Source organism: Oncorhynchus mykiss, chromosome 10 (assembly GCF_013265735.2).
Source record: "Oncorhynchus mykiss isolate Arlee chromosome 10, USDA_OmykA_1.1, whole genome shotgun sequence".
Taxonomy (NCBI): Eukaryota; Metazoa; Chordata; class Actinopteri; order Salmoniformes; family Salmonidae; genus Oncorhynchus; species Oncorhynchus mykiss.
The window spans coordinates 27,744,004-27,763,777 of NC_048574.1; the positions used below are offsets into that span (position 1 = coordinate 27,744,004).

General features: G+C 44.3%; 1 protein-coding gene across 6 annotated transcripts in view; it reads right to left on the reverse strand.

Annotated features, from left to right (window-relative positions):
• cux1a (cut-like homeobox 1a) overlaps positions 1 to 19,774 on the reverse strand; it is a 213,093-nt gene that overhangs the window by 86,942 nt on the left and 106,377 nt on the right. For all 6 annotated transcript variants that reach the window (XM_021617952.2, XM_021617950.2, XM_021617951.2 and 3 more), the window contains 5 exons: positions 19,454 to 19,532; positions 12,760 to 12,897; positions 11,193 to 11,331; positions 9,147 to 9,223; positions 7,432 to 7,498 (listed from right to left, as the gene is read on the reverse strand). In XM_021617952.2, coding sequence (XP_021473627.2) covers positions 7,432 to 7,498; positions 9,147 to 9,223; positions 11,193 to 11,331; positions 12,760 to 12,897; positions 19,454 to 19,532 — 500 coding nt within the window. The remainder of the gene's footprint in view (positions 1 to 7,431; positions 7,499 to 9,146; positions 9,224 to 11,192; positions 11,332 to 12,759; positions 12,898 to 19,453; positions 19,533 to 19,774) is intronic.

Sequence of the window (19,774 nt, forward strand, 5' to 3'; positions counted from 1 at the left end):
TGCAGTATACAAGAGCTCTGGGCAAGGAAGCTTGCTATCTGGAGCATGCTAACAGGGGTCCCATCACTCCCATTGTTTTCACGCAAATACTTTTATGCTAAGCTTTAGATGAGAAAACAAAGCTAAATATTTTATATGTATATTTTATATTATACTTTCTCCAACTTCACCTAGGACCGAGATACTAAGCTTTATGGGTGAATGTGTGCTGTCTCGTAGAATATGAGATGGAGAGAAAAGGCTAAAAAAGGAGGATACTGCATTTATTGAGAGGAATGAGAGAAAAAATAGATACTGAAGAAGTGACGTGAGGGAAGAGAGGAAGATGGCCCTGCCAGAGAGGAAGTTAGGGAGGAGGGGAGGATGGCCCTGCCAGAGAGGAAGAGAAGGAGGGGAGGATGGCCCTGCCAGAGAGGAAGTTAGGGAGGAGGGGAGGATGGCCCTGCCAGAGACGAAGTTAGGGAGGAGGGGAGGATGGCCCTGCCAGAGAGGAAGTTAGGGAGGAGGGGAGGATGGCCCTGCCAGAGAGGAAGAGAGGGAGGAGGGGAGGATGGCCCTGCCAGAGAGGAAGAGAGGGAGGAGGGGAGGATGGCCCTGTCAGACAGGAAGTTAGGAAGGAGGGGAGGATGGCCCTGCCAGAGAGGAAGTTAGGGAGGAGGGGAGGATGGCCCTGCCAGAGAGGAAGATAGGGAGGAGGGGAGGATGGCCCTGCCATACAGGAAGTTAGGGAGGAGGGGAGGATGGCCCTGCCATACAGGAAGTTAGGGAGGAGGGGAGGATGGCTCTGCCATACAGGAAGTGTGGGAGGGGGATTGGCCCTGCAAGAGAGGAAGGATGAAGAGAGGCATGTTGTTGGGAAAAGACCCTGTCGAAAGATTGGGAAAAGACCCGGTCTTTTCAGAGTGCTGTCTGGGACTGTGGCAGTGGGGTACTGTTTTCCAGGGCGCGCTCGAAGTGGGGGAATGTTTTCCAGGGTGCGCTCTCAGCTCCAATGTAATTAGCCCTCAGAGACTGAACAAGGAGCCATTGATAAGGTACAAGGCCTTCTGTCTGAGCACTGAGACAGAGTGTGTGTGTACACTCAATGTGGGTGATCTGTCTGTGCTGCTGTAGGAAGTGTGATTGTGTGTGTATGTAGGAATTCTGTCAATGTGAAGTTAGTGTGTGTGTGTGTGTGTGTGTGTGTGTGTGTGTGTGTGTGCGCGCATGAGCATCAGCCTCCCAGAGTGTATAATAATGAGGGGGATCTCCACAGAGCTTCAGTAAACCGTTTCCATCCCTCCCTTTTCCCCTCCCTCTCCTTCTTTCTCTCTACGGGGCCCTCCATCCCACTCGCTCTCTTCTCTGCCTCCATCAATGAATGAAAGACTATTAACAGAAATATTTTTTCCCCCAATGTGATTAGTGCTACATTATAATTAGATGGATACTTAAGCCTTGTACTAAATTGCTAAACCCTTGTTTGGGGCAGGTGGGTGGGGCCTATAATGCTTGTTTGTGTTTAAATCCTACATTTTCAAACATTATGCTGCCAATATTTGTACATTTGTTGACCCTACATCTGTCTTGGAAGTCAATATGTTAGGTCAGATGTTATATCCAGGTTAGTTATGCTAATCAACCTGGATAAATACTGGTTAGATAAACAAATAATGATGACGTCAGTTACAGAGGTAGCCCAGTCTTGACAGTGTGTGTGTGTGTGTGTTGCCAGATAAATGGTCTCTACCTCAGAGAATGTAATTCCCCCCTTGTCAATCACAACGTCCTGTTTGTGAAATGACTTCATTGTAGTCACTCAGTCAGATTGACACGCACAAAATAGAGCTTTGTGTTTCAAAAAACGAATAGAAAGTCCCCTCTGCACTTTCAAGCCACAGAATTTCATTAAGTAATTTGAGAAGACATATTGAGAGTTACATTCAACTGTTATAAGTTATACAGTGCCTTCAGAAAGTATTCACACCCTTCAAACTTTTCCACATTTTGTTGTGTAACAAAGTGGGATTAAAATGGATCTACACAAAAAAAGTGGAATATTTTTTATTAATAAATAAATAAAGCACTAATTTATCTTGATTGGATAAGAATTCAATTCCCTGAGTCAATACTTGTTAGAATCACCTTTACAATCAGTCTTTCTGGGTAAGTCCCTAAGAGCTTTGCTCACCTGGTACAATATTCGCACATTTTTTAATTCTGTCAAGTTGGTTGTTGATCATCGCTAGACAACCATTTTCAAGTCTTACCATAGATTTTTAAGCCGATTTAAGTCCAAACTGAAACTAAGCCACTCAGGAACATTCAATGTTGTCTTGGTAAGCAACAGTGCATATTTGGCCTTGTGTTTTAGGTTATGTGTCCTGCAGAAAGGTGAATTTGTCTCCCAGTGTCTGTTGCAGACTGAACAGCAGACTAGCAGACTGAACCAAGTTTTCATCTAGGATTTTGCCTGTGCTTGGCCCTATTCCGTTACTTTTATCAGAAAAAAACTCCCTAGTCTTTGCCGATGACTAGCATAACAACCGTATTATGATGCAGCCACCCCCATGCTTGAAAATATGAAGTGGGTCTCAGTGATGTGTTGTGTTGGATTTGCCCCAAACATAATGATTTGTATTCAGGACATAAAGTTAATTTCTTTGCCACATTGATTGCAGTTTTAATTTAATGCCTTGCAAACAGAATGCATGTTTGTATTATGTACAGGCTTCCTTCTTTTCACTCTGTCAATTAGGTTAGTATTGTGGAGTAACTACAATGTTGTTGATCCATCCTCAGTTTTCTATTACAGCCATTAAATGCTGTAATTGTTTTAAAGTCACCATTGGCCTCATGGTGAAATTCTTGAGTGGTTTCCTTCCTGTCCGGCAACTAAGTAGGAAGGACGACTGTATCTTCGTAGTGACTGGGTATATTGATACACCATCCAAAGTGTTATTACAGATCATTGTATGTGTGGAGTACAGAGATGAGGTACTCATTCAAAAATCATGTTAAACACTAATATTTCACACAGAGTCCATGTAACTTATTATGTGACTTGTTAAGCACATTTTTACTCCTGAAATTATTTAGGCTTGCCATAATAAAGTGGTTGAATATTTATTAAAATCAAGACATTTCAGATTTTCATTTTTAATTATACTGAACAAAAATAAACGCAACATGTAAAGTGATGGTTCCATGTTCCATGAGCTGAAATAAAATATCCCAGAAATGTTTCTATACACACAAAACATTTATTTCTCAAAAATGTTGCACACAAATTTGCTTACATCCCTGTTAGTGAGCAGTTTCCTTTGCCAAGACCCATCTACCTAACAGGTGTTGCATATCAAGATCTGATTAAACAGCACTATCATTACACAGGTGCACCTTGTGCTGGGGGACAATAAAAAGCCACACTAAAATGTGCAGTTTTATCACACAACACAATGCCACAGATGTTGAGGGAGCATGCAATTGGCCACCAGAGCTGTTGCCAGAGTATTGAATGTTAATTTCTCTACCATAAGCCGCCTCCGTAATTTTAGAGAATTTGGCAGTATGCCCAACCTGCCTCACAACCACAGAGCACGTGTAACCGCGCTAGCCCATATCCGGCTTCTCCACCTGCAGGATCGTCTGGGACCAGCCACCTGGACAGCTGATGAAAATGAGGAATATTTCTGTCTGTAACAAAGTACTTTTGTGGGGAAAAACTCATTCTGATTGGCTGGGCCTGTCTCCCCAGTGGGTGGGCCCCTCCCAGGCATGTGAAATCCATAGATTAGGGCCTAATGAATTTATTTCAATTGGCTGATTTCCTAATATGAACTGTAACTCAGTAAAAATATTGAAATTGTTGCATGTTGTGTTTATATTATTGTTTAGTATAATTTGTAAAAATGTTGAATAACATAATTCCACTGACATTATGGGGCATTGTGTGCAAGCTAATGACAAAAAAAATCAAAACATAATACATTTAAAAATCAGGCTGTAACACAAAATGTGGAAAAAGTTCAGGGGTGGGAATACTTTCTGAAGGCACATAATGCTCAAGTCCACCACAATAACAACGCCAACGGAACTCTACCAGGATTAGGGAGGGACAGAAAAACACTAGACACCAAGGCCCCAAACAGGCCAAGTTTCCCCCAAATTGAAGCATTGGTTTTTGAGGGGTCGTCAGGGATGAGGAACCATAGAAGACTAAACGACCATCTTATATACTACAGACCTCATTGTACAGACCATAGTTTACATTACCAGACTACAGACCAACATGAGACTACCCAGAACACCGCCTAGATTCTAGACCACATGTCACTGTAACAAACAATAGGGAACTCCAGCTTGAGCCCTGTCAGCATCTAGGTAAAATGCCAACGTCTGCCAGGCATATCTACATAGAGACAATCTGCCCAGACCAGCAGAGCTGTCACAGAGTGCCACTCTAAACACTGACTCCAGACCAGTAGCCAGAGAGGATTTAATGGCGGGTAGGACAACAATAAGATTTAATTGCCACTTCAGGACAACAATACGGTGGCCCAGATTAGGCTACATGGTAAAATAAAGAGGGGCCGGCGAGTGAGACTGACAGAGAAAGACACACAGAGAGAATGAGAAAGAGAGAGAGCTTTCTGCAGCTCAGAGAGAAGACGCAGTTGTGTGTGCGTGTGAGATAGGGAGAGAGAGCAACAGACAAGAGGATAAAAAGAGAGCAAGAGCACTAACTGCAGCAATAACCTGTCACTCAAATGTGGAGTGTGAGAGAAGGGAAACTTGTTCTGTTCCTCTGAAACAAAGGAGCGCTGGTGTTTAGTTTTAAGAGGAGACAGGGTTCACTAGTTCTGAGAGACAATCAGGGTGACACACACTTACCCTGACAGCACAGTCTGCCAGACAGAAAGCGCTGCACTCTAGGATCACATTCTTGGTATGCAAAGCATGCCAAATACACACACAGTCACACACATAGATATACAGACAGAAACAAAGACACAGACAAACCCATTCTGTGACCGAAGGACTCGAGCAAGCACAACCATACATACCATACACCTCTTTCCCTGAGTGCTGTGTCTCTCTTTACTGACTAAACTCACGAGGCCTCATCCAGTCCATACACCACAGGGAGGCCTCACAAGGCTATGGGTGTGTGAGATAATGTGGGTGTGTGACTGACACCGCAGCCCTGGCCAATAACATGGGGACTTGGATCATTTCAAACGCGACCCGGGTATGAGTATGTGTGTCTGCGTAGATGGCCTGGCAGTGGCAACAGCAGCTTTCTTTCTTTTAGTACTGCTTTAATTAAGAAACTCACAGGAGCCTAGCTGGGTGGCATACAAAAGTGGTGTACAGTATGTGTGTGTGTGTGTGTGTGGCCGGGAGCAGCAACAGGCAGCATTTCACTGTGATAGGCCGACACACAAATGACCGCCTGCGCACTGCCTGACCCGAGACCACAGGCCGTGCCACAGATATAACACAGTCAGAGAGTGAGAATTACCCCTCTGACATGTTTGTTTGTACTGTACACTGTATGGGCATAGGCTAATCGCCATGGAGACACATACAGTAGCTATGAAGATATGCGTGCCGTGAACACACATTCACACCGTGGTACATAGAGTACACCTTGTACATACAGTACCAGTTAAAAGTTTGGACATACCTACTCATTCAAGAGTTTCTTTATTTTGACAATTTTCTACATTGTAGAATAATAGTGAAGACATCAAAACTAAGAAATAACTCATATGGAATCATGTAGTAACCAAGTTTTATTTTAGATTCTTCAAAGTACCCACCCTTTGCCTTGATGGCAGCTTTTCCAACAGTCTTGAAGGAGTTCCCACATATGCTGAGCACTTGTTGGCTGCTTTTCCTTCACTCTGCGGTCCAACTCATCCCAAACCTTTTCTATTGGGTTGAGGTCGGGTGATTGTGGAGGCCAGGTCATCTGATGCAGAACGCCATCACTCTTCGTCTTGGTCAAATAGCCCTTACACAGCCTGGAGGTGTGTTGGGTCATTGTCCTGTTGAAAAATGTATTATTATAGTCCCACTAAGCGAAAACCAGATGGGATGGCAAATCGCTGCAGAATGCTGTGGTAGCCATGCTGGTTAAGTGTGCCTTGATAAATTTGGACTTATCAGACCAAAGTACAGATTTCCACCAGTCTAATATCCATTGCTCGTGTTTCTTGGCCCAAGCAAGTCTCTTCTTCTTATTGGTGTCATTTAGTAGTGGTTTCTTTGCAACAATTTGACCATGAAGGCCTGATTCCCACAGTCTCCTCTGAACAGTTGATGTTGAGATGGGTCTGTTACTTGAACTCTGTGAAGCATTTATTTGGGCTGCAATTTCTGAGGCTGGTAACTCTAATGAACTTATCCTCTGAAGCAGAGGTAACTCTGGGTCTTCCTTTCCTCTGGCGGTTCTCATGAGATTCAGCTTCATCATAGCGCTTGATGGTTTTTGAAACCGCACTTGAAGAAACATTCTTCTAGGGCTATCTTCTGTATACCACCCCTACCTTGTCACAACACAACTGATCGTCTCAAACGCATTTAGGAAATACATTCCACAAATTAACTTTTAACAAGGCACACCTGTGACTACCTCAAGAAGCGTGTTGCGATAATGCCAAGAGTGTGAAAAGCTGTCATCAAGACAAAGACTGGCTACTTTAACACTTATGGTTACTACATGATTCCATATGTCATTTCATAGTTTTGATGTCTTCACTATTATTCTACAATGTAGAAAATAGTAAAAATAAAGAAAAACCCTTGAATGAGTAAGTGTGTCCAAACTTTTGACTGGCACTGTACATATACCCACAGTGTATGTAGCAGACACACACACAAACAACCTTGAAACTAACCATGTTCGACCTATCCCAGACTACTCCATCCTCCACCTCACAACAACAATCCTTCTAACACATTCAGGTTGAACAGAGCTGAAAAGCCTCCATGTCACTCATAAATACTTTGATATGAATCATGAAGCCACACAGTGATTAATGCTTGGGTACTACTTTGTACTCGGCATCGTTATGGTGAGCAATTATAGACATTGTATTCCATTCATTTCAAGTCAGGCAGGGCTGGATGGCTTACAGTACACATATCTAGGATCAGATGAGAGAATATGACTGAGTATGAAGGGGTAATGTGATATATGATTATAGAATGAGGTGGGTTATTACAGGGGATCAGATTTTCCATAGATTCAGGTGCAATTACGGCAGATGGCAACCACAGGGGTTTTATCTCCTAATCAAAGGCGCACAGCAACCAAGACGCCTCTGGGGATTTCGTGTGTGTGTGTGTGTGTGTGTGTGTGTGTGTGTGTGTGTGTGTGTGTGTGTGTGTGTGTGCGTCTGTAGCACACAAGCAAAAGTGTGAAGCAAAGAAACTGGGACCTACTTTGCTGTCGACTCTTCGTCATACTTGCTCTTCAGTTCCAAAAGCTCTGCCTGAGTTGCTTCAAGTGCTGAAAAAACAAATCAAGGATTTTGAATGGAGACCAGCGGTGGTTGGATGGAAGAAGTACAACTGCTAGGCCCTAACATACTGCCCTCTATAGATTCCTGTAAGGACTGACTAAGGCCTTTCTGCATTCAATTACATGAGGTGAGGCTTCTAGAAAAGCCCCATCTTAGGTTTCACAACCGAAGACAACTTTGGTAACTTTAATTTACAGTCCTATTACAGCTGCTATTTTCAAATAAATGACATGCTAGCAGTTGATACTTTTCTGGTAGACCTACTTCTTCTATAATACCCAATAAAACAATAAAAACTTTGTTTCAAAGGGTATATATTATTAGGCAATAATAACTTAACTAAGCTGGTGGGAAAAAAACGGACCATCTAATGCCTGGTTGCCCAACCTGGCCACCAATTTCATCAATTGGTGATAAAGTTATATGTTAAGCATAAATATATTCTCTTGTAACCTCATAATGAAGCAGGTACTAGAGTGAGTGGCTGGGCCTGAATCATACTAGAGCGAGGGGCTGGGCCTGAATCATACTAGAGCGAGTGGCTGGGCCTGAATCATACTAGAGCGAGTGGCTGGGCCTGAATCATACTAGAGCGAGTGGCTGGGCCTGAATCATACTAGAGCGAGTGGCTGGGCCTGAATCATACTAGAGCGAGTGGCTGGGCCTGAATCATACTAGAGCGAGTGGCTGGGCCTGAATCATACTAGAGCAAGTGGCTGGGCCTGAATCATACTAGAGCGAGTGGCTGGGCCTGAATCATACTAGAGCGAGTGGCTGGGCCTGAATCATACTAGAGCGAGTGGCTGGGCCTGAATCATACTAGAGCGAGTGGCTGGGCCTGAATCATACTAGAGTTAGTGGCTGGGCCTGAATCATACTAGAGTTAGTGGCTGGGCCTGAATCATACTAGAGGTAGTGGCTGGGCCTGAATCATACTAGAGGTAGTGGCTGGGCCTGAATCATACTAGAGTTAGTGGCTGGGCCTGAATCATACTAGAGGTAGTGGCTGGGCCTGAATCATACTAGAGGTAGTGCCTGGGCCTGAATCATACTAGAGTTAGTGGCTGGGCCTGAATCATACTAGAGGTAGTGGTTGGGCCTGAATCATACTAGAGGTAGTGGCTGGGCCTGAATCATACTAGAGGTAGTGGCTGGGCCTGAATCATACTAGAACGAGTGGCTGGGCCTGAATCATACTAGAACGAGTGGCTGGGTCTGAATCATACTAGAGGTAGTGGCTGGGCCTGAATCATACTAGAGTTAGTGGCTGGGTCTGGACTCTGGAGCTGATGTGCTGTGACAGCGGACTGTCAGTTCTACAGCAGCAAGCAGGCTACATGGGGCTGGGACAGTGTTGACAGGCCTAGATTTGTCACTCACTGGGCAGCCGCCAGCCAGCCAGAAAGAGAGAGAAAGAGAGAGAGAGACAGAGGAATCCAACATCTAACACTGACTTCTGGGTCAACATAAAGACATACTGCCAGCAGAGGAGTGTGTTGACATCAAGCTAGCCTTAGCTTACTGTGTGACGTTGGGGGATTTATGCAAAGGTTTGTTAAAGTATACCTATGAAACTCAAGTTAGGGTTGGGCCTGTGGGACTATAACTGGGTGTAGAAGGTGAGCTACTGATTACCTGTCTGTAGGGACTGGGCCTTACGGTTTGCCTCCTCTAGCTTTGACACCACAGACTCCTGGTTCTCCTGTTGTTGACTGTGTGGACAGAGGGACAGATACAAGTTAGCTTAGCATCACCTCAGTAAGAAACAACATTGTATCTAATGAGCATTTCAAGAGGCTAATGTTGCATCACAGGGGTCAAGTTTGCCTGCTAGCATCACCACAAAACAGAGCGAACAGGTTAAAAAGTATCAACTTTAAAGATAAAAAAGGCTTATCGCATCAAGAGGATACAGGTAAGCTAAGAGATTTATCATCACTCAACGTGAAGGGACCAATTCAGCCTATTAGCACTTTGAAAAAATAAGACCAGTTACCATAGCACCCGCTCAAATGAACAAGCACTCGCTCTGATTCCAGTTGAAGTACACTGCAAGTGGAGAGGACATTTAAGTGTTGGATTTTTTGCCAACAGCGGCTAGACTGTTCTGCTCTGTCATGTCTGTCGGGGGGGTTAGTATCATCAATACTGAAACACCTGGGCCAACCATCATGCCACCAGCCCTCCTGCACTGGCAGACGACTCATCAATTTACCGCAGCGCTAAAGAGGAGGGGAACATGCAAAACCCTTAAGAATTAATGTCAACTCCTGACTGGCTAGCTATTACTGAGGACGAGATGAGAGGGGACGAGATGAGAGGGGTTGAGAGCCCGTTTCTCCTTGGGAGTTGGTTCGTTATAAGGACAAACTGTCAGTTTCCAAAGGGAGAAGCTATAAAGGTTGGGAGTAGTTAGTTATCAATGATATCACTGTTTATAGTATGTATGGGTAGTCGCCAGATTTGGAAATGATAATGAAGACATAAGGTTTTACAATCTGGGCTATCTATTTTCTGTCTGTATTTAGGTTTCATAGAGTCTGAGATATCACCAGATATCACATACCCTAGACCTTGCCAGAGTGTGTGGCCTAAATGGAGTGTTGGTGAAATGCATTGGTCAAAATCAGGGCACAAAATCAACCAATCAAAATTGGTCTACAGGGATAAAAAGGCTATCTCCACAACACCAAGAATCACCATTCTCACCAGAGAACCTCTCAACCTCAAATGCATTAAAAAAACGAGGAAGTGCCAAAGCAAGGGAGACAAACCTCACTGACACATTGGTTCTGACTGCCTGGCAGTTCCTGCCTCTGTGGATGACTGCACCCCTGTTGTGCCTCTACTCATCCCCATGTCACTGTACTGTACCTCTGCTCTCTCCCTCCCTCTCTTTCCTCCCAGGTGCTATTTTTGGGTAACTAGGAAACATTCATATAATTCAAGGTAGCAGAATGGGGTCTATGGTGGCGTCTTTGTAACAAGGGTGAGAGTGGTGACAATAGGTTACAATGGGGCCTTATTGTTGCCCTCTGACATAACAGATAACAGAGCCGAACTGTGTCCCTGTCCGGTGAGTGACAGTCTGGCAGCAGTGATGATCAGGAGGCTCAGTGCGGTATTACCATCCATACGGGGGGGGTTTAGGAGTAAACAAACAGCGGAGAATTAAAAGGTATTACAGTGCAATGGGATTACAGTTAGGGTGGGTTGGTCCCAATAAAAGCCTTGTGTAACGGCCGCATAGGCCTCCATCAGGACAAACTGATGGGATCATATAATAGTGTGTGACACTATTAGTGTATAGTGTTCGAGTTCAAATTGAGATATCGCCCATGATTAGGAGCAAGTTCAATAGGAATACGGTGGGTTAAAACAATGCAAAAAACGAATGAGTGCCGGTTATCTCCCGTTCCTGATTAAATATTTGCTCAGCTCAAGTGCTGAGTGAAAGTGATAGGGAGTCCGTTTCAGTGCCCTTCACAACAACCCTGATGCATCCAATCCTCACTGGAAGGTTAACTAAACTTGGTCACCCACTTATCTACAGTACAAACATGTATGAAACTAACCATCGTTCAGTCTGGGCTTAACCTTCGCTCATACTCAGCCAGTAGTCGCTGCCCGTTGGCAAACACTAGCTAGCCTATCCTCCACAGCTAGTCCTTACTAACTTACCTCTCCTCCTCTGCATGGTCGTTGTGAAGCTGCCCCTCCTCTCTCTCTCTCCTCTCCTCCTGGCCCAGCTCCTTGGCCTGTTTCTTCAGGGTCTCTTCATACTCCTCTATCTTCTCCTTAAGTGCTTTAATTGTGACCTCTGTGAGAAAGAGAGACAGAAAGCAAGAGGGAGATATACAGATATACAGAGGGAGAGAGATACACAGCGAGAGAGACAGAGAGGGAGGGCAGGAGAGAGAAAACACAAAAAGTCAGTAAGTGATACAATAACAGGAAATAAATAAACCAGAGTACCAACACGATATTAGGTACCACATAAGGATCACATCATCCTTCTAAGTCTGGATTGTAAGTTACACTGACAGAGGGATTCTCCAAGTAAGATGGAGTAGGAGGAACAGGGCTCCACTCCACTGTGTGCATTGGCACAGCCCACTTGTATTACTGACTGAGAGCTCTCAGGTTTCCCCCACTTCTTACTCGTCTTCTCTTCTTTTTTTTCTCTCGCTCACTCACTGATGCCCTCGCTCTCTCCTCCTCCTCTGCGGTGATTTAAACTCCAACATTTCAGCCCTGACACATAATCAATGGCGATGAGTCCCCTCTGAGCCCTTTTCCCGCTTAACTATTAAATTGAACTTTAAACATTTAGGTTGCAGGGGATCAATGGCCTTGGCTGGCCGGGATGAGAGAGAGAGAGGAAGGAAGAGCGGGAAGGAGGAGAGAGAATGAGAGAGAGGGGGATTCTCCTCTCCTCCATCGCTGAGGTAGAAGATCTGCAGCTTAGCCAGGGCACGGTGGGGAGGGGGAGGGGAGGGGAGAAAGAGAGGAAAAATCAATGGCAAAATAAAATATTGCCGCTATTGAGCTGGGTCAATTAGCTCTTGGTGGGAGGGGAATTCCAAAGACAGAGAGGGAAGGCCCCCCTACCCTCCTCCTCCCTCTATCCCCTCTTCTCCTCCCCTTCTTTTCCCTGCCTTTCTGAAAAGAGAAAAAGCAGTGAAGGCTTTAGAGGCCTATACAATGGGATTCATCTGAAAAGACTGCCCAGGGGATACTTTCTCATAAAGATGGCTATGGAGAAGGAGAGCCTTTATTAAAAAATGATCTATATTTCGGGGTTATGGAATGACTTTGGGCTGACTCCGCTGCTCCACTAATTTGATGTTAGATGTTAGCTATTTTACAGCGTTTGATGTAACTCCACGGACATCGGCTCTTGAAACGGTATCCGCATGACCGATAATCTTCTTACAACTGCTAACATTGCACATATACTTTTACTATACTTTCAACCAGACCGTTGAGGAGTTTCATCCCTTTTAAAGACAGCTAAGCATTGATGAATCTCCCAATGGGAGTCTTAGCCTAGCTCTCTGTGGTGTTGTAGTGGAAGCGTTTCAGTGGATGAGGTTGTCTGGGACCTGAACACTTGTGTTAGCACCCTGAGCTAATACCTAGGGCTTTAGCTCAGCAAGCCAACAATTTCTTGTGGCCTATGGGTTCAAACTGGGTTGATCACACTGGTCTAGGATAGGTTCAGAAAGAGCATGTGTCTCAGCCTCACCATGGTTCTTGACCTCAGCGATCTCCTGGGTGTAGCCCTCCAGCGTCTCGCGGAGCTTCTGGTTCTCCGTTTCGATGTCGTGCATCCTCTGGACCTTCAGCTGTAGCTGCTGGGCAGCCTCCAGGGCCGACACAGGGTCTGATAGGAGGGGACAAGGAAAGGGCACTACTTGTTACTAATCACCAGACATCACCAATTACTATAGATTAATTACTTATCACAGAATTTTTCTCTGCACATATATACAGTGGGGCAAAAAAGTATTTAGTCAGCCACCAATTGGCTGATTGCAAGTTCTCCCACTTAAAAAGATGAGAGAGGCCTGTAATTTTCATCATAGGTAAACTTCAACTATGACAGACATAATGAGGGGAAAAAATCCAGAAAATCACATTGTAAGATTTTTAATGAATTTATTTGCAAATGATGGTGGAAAATAAGTATTTGGTCAATAACAAAAGGTTATCTCAATACTTTGTTATATACCCTTTGTTGGCAATGACAGAGGTCAAACGTTTTCTGTAAGTCTTCACAAGGTTTTCACACACTGTTGCTGGTATTTTGGCCCATTCCTCCATGCAGATCTCCTCTAGAGCAGTGATGTTTTGGGGCTGTTGCTGGACAACACAGACTTTTCAACTCCCTCCAAAAATGTTCTATGGGGTTGAGATCTGGAGACTGGCTAGGCCACTCCAGGACCTTGAAATGCTTCTTACCTTCGTTGTGTGTTTGGGATCATTGTCATGCTGAAAGACCCAGCCACGTTTCATCTTCAATGCCCTTGCTGATGGAAGGAGGTTTTCACTCAAAATCTCACGATACATGGCACCATTCAGTATTTCCTTTACACGGATCAGTCATCCTGGTCCCTTTGCAGAAAAACAGCCCCAAAGCATGATGTTTCCACCCCCATGCTTCACAGTAGGTATGGTGTTCTTTGGATGCAACTCAGCATTCTTTGTCCTCCAAACACAACGAGTTGAGTTTTTACCAAAAAGTTATATTTTGGTTTGATCTGACCATATGACATTCTCCCAATCTTCTTCTGGATCATCCAAATGCTCTCTAGCAAACTTCCGACGGGCCTGGACATGTACTGGCTTAAGCAGGGGGACACGTCTGGCACTGCAACATTTGAGTCCCTGGCAGCATAGTGTGTTACTGATGGTAGGCTTTGTTACTTTGTTCCCAGCTCTCTGCAGGTCATTCACTAGGTCCCCCCGTGTGGTTCTGGGATTTTTGGTCATTTTGACCCCACGGGGTGAGATCTTGCGTGGAGCCCCAGATCGAGGGAGATTATCAGTGGTCTTGTATGTCTTCCATTTCCTAATAATTGTTTCCACAGTTGATTTCTTCAAACTAAGCTGCTTACCTATTGCAGATTCAGTCTTCCCAGCTTGGTGCACATCTACAATTTTGTTTCTGGTGTCCTTTGACAGCTCTTTGGTCTTGGCCATAGTGGAGTTTGGAGTGTGACTGTTTGAGGTTGTGGACAGGTGTCTTTTATACTGATAACAAGTTCAAACAGGTGCCATTAATACAGGTAATGAGTGGAGGACAGAGGAGCCTCTTAAAGAAGAAGTTACAGGTCTGTGAGAGCCAGAAATCTTGCTTGGTTGTAGGTGACCAAATACTTATTTTCCACCATAATTTGCAAATAAATTCATTTTCTCATTTTGTCTGTCATAGTTGAAGTGTACCCATGATGAAAATTACAGGCCTCTCATATTTTTAAGTGGGAGAACTTGGTGACTGACTAAATAAATTTTTGCCCCACTGTATTACCAAGCATGTCTAACATCAGAGCAGATCTTCAAAGTTCAACAGCTTGATGTGTATGTAGCTAGTAGTGTAACATGTTTTGAAGATCGGTTCACTGAGGAGATCACACCCATCCAGTCAGTCTCTAACCTCTACTCCTCACTCCATTCCAACATACTTCCATGCACTGCAACAGTAAGGTCTAGAGTGGGGTTTTGTGTCTCTGTGCCTGGTTGTGACTGAGTGGCCAGGGTGAGTCACGCGAGGCTGACTGATGACTTCTGTGTGTCTGTGTGTGTGTGTGTGTGTGTGTGTGTGTGTGTGTGTTGGGTGCCAGAGCAGCAGAGCTATGTATAGCTGCCCCCATTCACACAGAGCAAAGCTGGAGAGCTGAGACAGCGCTGCTGTTGCCACCACACACACAGCCCAGACAAAGGAGAGGAAGAGAGGAAAAGAGAGTAAGAGGGAGATGAAAAGCAAAAGGGCATGAGAGAGAGAGGCAGGGACAATGAATGAGAGAGGAAAAGAGAGATAGGAAGAGGGGAGCTACCTAGGTTTCTGGACAATGATGATGACTTATCTTAGGGACAGAAAAACCCATGGGACAACAATACATTCCTGTAAACAGACTGTACAGTATCTATCCAATAGTAGTACAGCATAGACAACCCACAGTGGTGAAAACTGTAGATGTATTGATGTACATATTGAATAATTTAATTAATCAAAAACAGTAAAACACATTGCGGATGACAGGAAAAAGTATATGACTGATTGTGGTCCTCTTTTGAGTCAAGGTCAGAGATTGTGATGATGGTAATGAGTAAGGGATGGATAGGGAGGGGTTGGGATGTGGAGACTGGCAGGGTGTTCTAACACTGAGTCCTCCCCACCCTCCACGTTGGGCGCTGCCAGTCTTGCCAGCCCTGGCCTCATCAGTGCCCGGCATTGACACGGTCACTAATTGGCGTATGACTAATTATGCCCCAATTCCAGTTGATTTTCTTTAATGAGACAGCTGGGTTAATTATATAATCATATGATTACATTAGACCCCCTGGCCCCGAGAGAAAGAGAATAGGAGGAGGAAGCTAGGGGGAAGGGGGAGGAAGAGGAGGGATATGAAAAGTGATAGAGACTAGAGAGGGAAAGAAAGAGGGAGATAAAAAAAGAGACGAAGAGGGCGAGGGTGAGTAGACTAAGTATACAAAACATTTGGAACACCTGCTCTTTCCATGACAATCTGACCAGGTGACTCCAGGTGAAAGCTGAATGGGTAAGACAAAATATTTAAGTGCCTTTGAACGGGATGTGATGGTAGATGCGCACCGGTTTGTGTCAAGGACTGAAACCCTGCTGGTTTCCGTGTGTATCAATAATGGTCCACCACGCAAAGGACATCCAGATAACTTGACACAACTGTGGAACACTTTCGACACCTTGTAGAGTTCATGTCCTGACAAATTGAGGCTGTTCTGAGGGCAAAGGGGGGTGCAACTCAATATTTGGAAGGTGTTCTTAATGTTTTGTACCGTCAGTGTACAAGCGTATGAGAGCATATTTAAGGCAGTCTGGAAACAGCAGAAGAGAGGGAAGAGGTCTGATGTTAGAGATGAAAGACATCCAGCGCCTCTATTCTCCTCTGAGTACACACACACACACACACACGTCCTTGGAGGGAGAAGCGATACATTCTCCAACACCAGACAAGCCATTGAGGACACAACAGCATTATCAAAGGCCCATTATGTCAACTTTGTTGTCCTGAGTTCTGACACCCTGCGTCATACACAGTGTAATCTAATATTCTGAAAGATCTAGCCTTGGACAGCCTGTTCCCATGTTACGTTTCTCATAAATCACTATTTGATTGTGAAACACATACACTCTCCTGCACTGACTCTAAACACACACACACACTGAACTCTACCAAGACTCCACATACTGACACCCCGACACATACGTGTACTGACGCCACACACACACACACACAACTGTCTATTACCTATCCTATTGCCTAGTCACTTCACACCTACCTATATGTACATACACTATCTACCTCAATTACCTCGTACCCCTGCACATTGGCTCGCTGCTGATACTCCCTGTATATACACCCAGGTTATTTTTACTCGTCACTGTTATTCGTTATTCACTGTGTACACTATTTCTATTTCTTATTTGCTAATTTATCTTTAACTCTGTTGGAAAATCTCTTAAGTAAGCATTTCACTGTTAGTTAAACCTGCTGACAAATACCTTTTTTAATTTTTAATTTAAAATGTACTTTAATTTCTTGTCATAAAAAGTAACACTAGACAAACATCCTTGAAGGGTTATAATGGATCTCATCTTTCAGTCCCATTTAATGTTTTATTATATTAGTTAGGATGATACTCTCTTGTTATGTGTGCTTTGAATACCCCATATGATTAAACAAACTGACAGGAGAGAAGGTCATACTGTGACATTAGGGTGATGATGACTGCTGTCACAGTACTGGACTGTACAACATAGCCTGTCTCTGTGGGCCTAGTCCCAGGTCCTACCACTCTACTGCTGCTCTCTCCAGAACAGACAAACTACAGTGTGTGTCACATGGAATCTTTCTCTCCATGTCCTCCCTGGACTTCTAACCAGGAGATTGTCCCTTCACTAGACAGGCGGTGGCACCAGCCCTGTCTGGATGGGCATGTGTGTGTGTTCTGAGCAGAAGGAGTGAGACAGTGCCAACTGCTCAGTGCAGCCAGTCCAGCCTGCTGCAGAACACTAGGCTGTCTGTGAGAACAGTGTGAATATTTCTAAAGGTTGCATGAGAAGGCAAGAGGGCAGACGGGTGGAGACACCTGTCAACTTTGACATTCTATTGCATAGTGTCATCAGGATGAGAGTGAGGTAAGGTGCGTGTATTTTCCTTGGTGTGTCCAAAAGAGCTCAAAGGGGTGGACACACTGACGCTAGGTCTGTGTGATCACAAACACATCTGTGAGATAATCAGTGGAGTAGTGATCTCTCATCCTCAGACACGGAGACAAGAATGGACAGGATGCAGATTACAATGATAATACAGACATTCCTAGATTTTCCCACACAGGCAGACAACACACACACCACGTAAGAGAGCCAAGTCAAAGAGGTCTCTAGGTGCTGCTCCTCTGTCTTGGCAGGCTTTTAGCTCTCTCTCTCTGTGTGTGTGTGTGTGTGTGTGGCTGGGATCTCCAAAACACAAAAGCAGTAATTTACGCATGTACTACGTGGTTCCCCAGGCCAGCATGCTTGCTCCTACAGGCCTCTGTGTGTGTCTGTTCGCATGTGTGTGTCCATAAGGTTCACCAAGGAGGAAATGTGTTTCAGACAGACAGCCAGCTGCACACACACAGCTACACACACACAGGAAGACACACACACAGCCACACACACAGGATCGAGTCAGCTCAAAAAGCTCAGTCGGTCACAGACAAACACACACTCCAGTCCAGTCGACCTCCACTGCTGACTGTCTGTTTCCACTATTAGTCAGCCTATCCAAGTCCTCTAGTGCTTCAGTTAGGTGGAAAAACCATTGGCCAGGAGATCTCCATGGACAACAACACTGGTGTTAACAGTGACTGTGTGTCTGTCAGTGTGTTGAAATCATCAATGTACTCTCCATCAGGACCTAAAATGAACAATCGCCACCTGCAGGTAGGTTTTGGCGGGTAAGATGTGTATTTCACTAGCCACATTGGAGGTTGGTCAGGGCTCCATAGTGCACGCATTTCACTCGCATTTGTGAAAAAAAATAGTCAAATAGTCATTTATAGTAAAATAAAAGCTGCAGTAGCTGTTTTCAAAGTATTTCCGCCATTTTGCTTCATAGGTGGTAAATGAAACGCAACAAAATCAAAGAACTATAAATCCTATATAGCCTATTCCACCTTGCGCTGCAACACTGCCTGGCTGGGTGCTGTGCACACGTGAAGAGCTAAGTAAAAGATTCATTTTTAGAAGTGCTGTGCACAGGCATAAAAGTTTATCTAATTTACTTTAAACGAAAGTCTACTGAAATGAGACTGTCCTTGTGTTTCTTGGCTATTTACATTGTTTTGTTCACAAGCTATGTTGTTGGTCTATGTTCGAGTTTCAAATGCTAGGGAAGAGAAGACAACGCTTCTACTAGTCAGACTCAATCTAACAGGCACAGACATGACTGAGTCCCAATACCACGGCAACCTCCTGCCCTTAAAGGGGAAGGGGAAATTTGTCTAATGTGTTATTTTGGTTATATCAGGTCACAAAAACGTAATTATTCATTATAAACTGGGTGGTTTGAGCCCTAAATGCTGATTGGCTGACAGCCGTGGTATATCAGACCGTATACCACAGATATGACAAACTTACATTTTTACTGCTGTAATCACTTTGGTAACCAGTTTATAATAGCAATAAGGCACCTCGGGGGTTTGCGATATATGGCCAATATACCTGTGTCCAGGCACTCCACTTTGCACTGTGCATAAGAACAGCCCTTAGCAGTGGTAAATTGGCCATTTACCACACCCTATCTGGCCTTATTGCATAAATATACCACATTAGTTACTTCTTACTAGTAACGCAGGCTATGTTCTAGAAACATTGCAAAGCATGCTCATCCGTTTTTTTATGTTTTGTTGGTGTAAATTTTATTCCCCAAAAATATTTTTGGCTGGTAAGAAATCTGAGTGAATGGTAGATGTTTAAATCACAGTGTATGCCCTGCTCCCCATCCCTTCACAATTTACCTACCGCTCAGCACTCACAGGGCTCCTGGACGCACATTGTCTCAGGAACACCAAGAGAAGTCATCAGGAACGTGTCTGTGTATGCACGTATATGTGGCGCCAGAGACATGTGCCTCATAAACATGACAGATGCGTTTACGGTGCCTCGCATACACAGTTGCGATGAGACTTACCTGGGACATCGATGAATCTCTTGTACACGTTTAGGAAGGCAGCCTCTGACTCCTTACTTCTTTTACTCACTGCGTCGATCTGAAAGGAGAGATGGAGAGATTGGTTAAGAAAAGAGAGAGATAGTCGAGATGATACATTTTTTTCAGACAACACCCCAACACCCATAATCACATTTTCTGGCTTATAAACTTTGGCATCATCTTCCCTATACTATTCATTCCATCAAGATTAATCTAGTTTTATAGGACAAATAGTCACATATCCAATGTAGTTCAACATGAATCTGGTTTATATAAAAATGTATTCATTTTAAACATTTT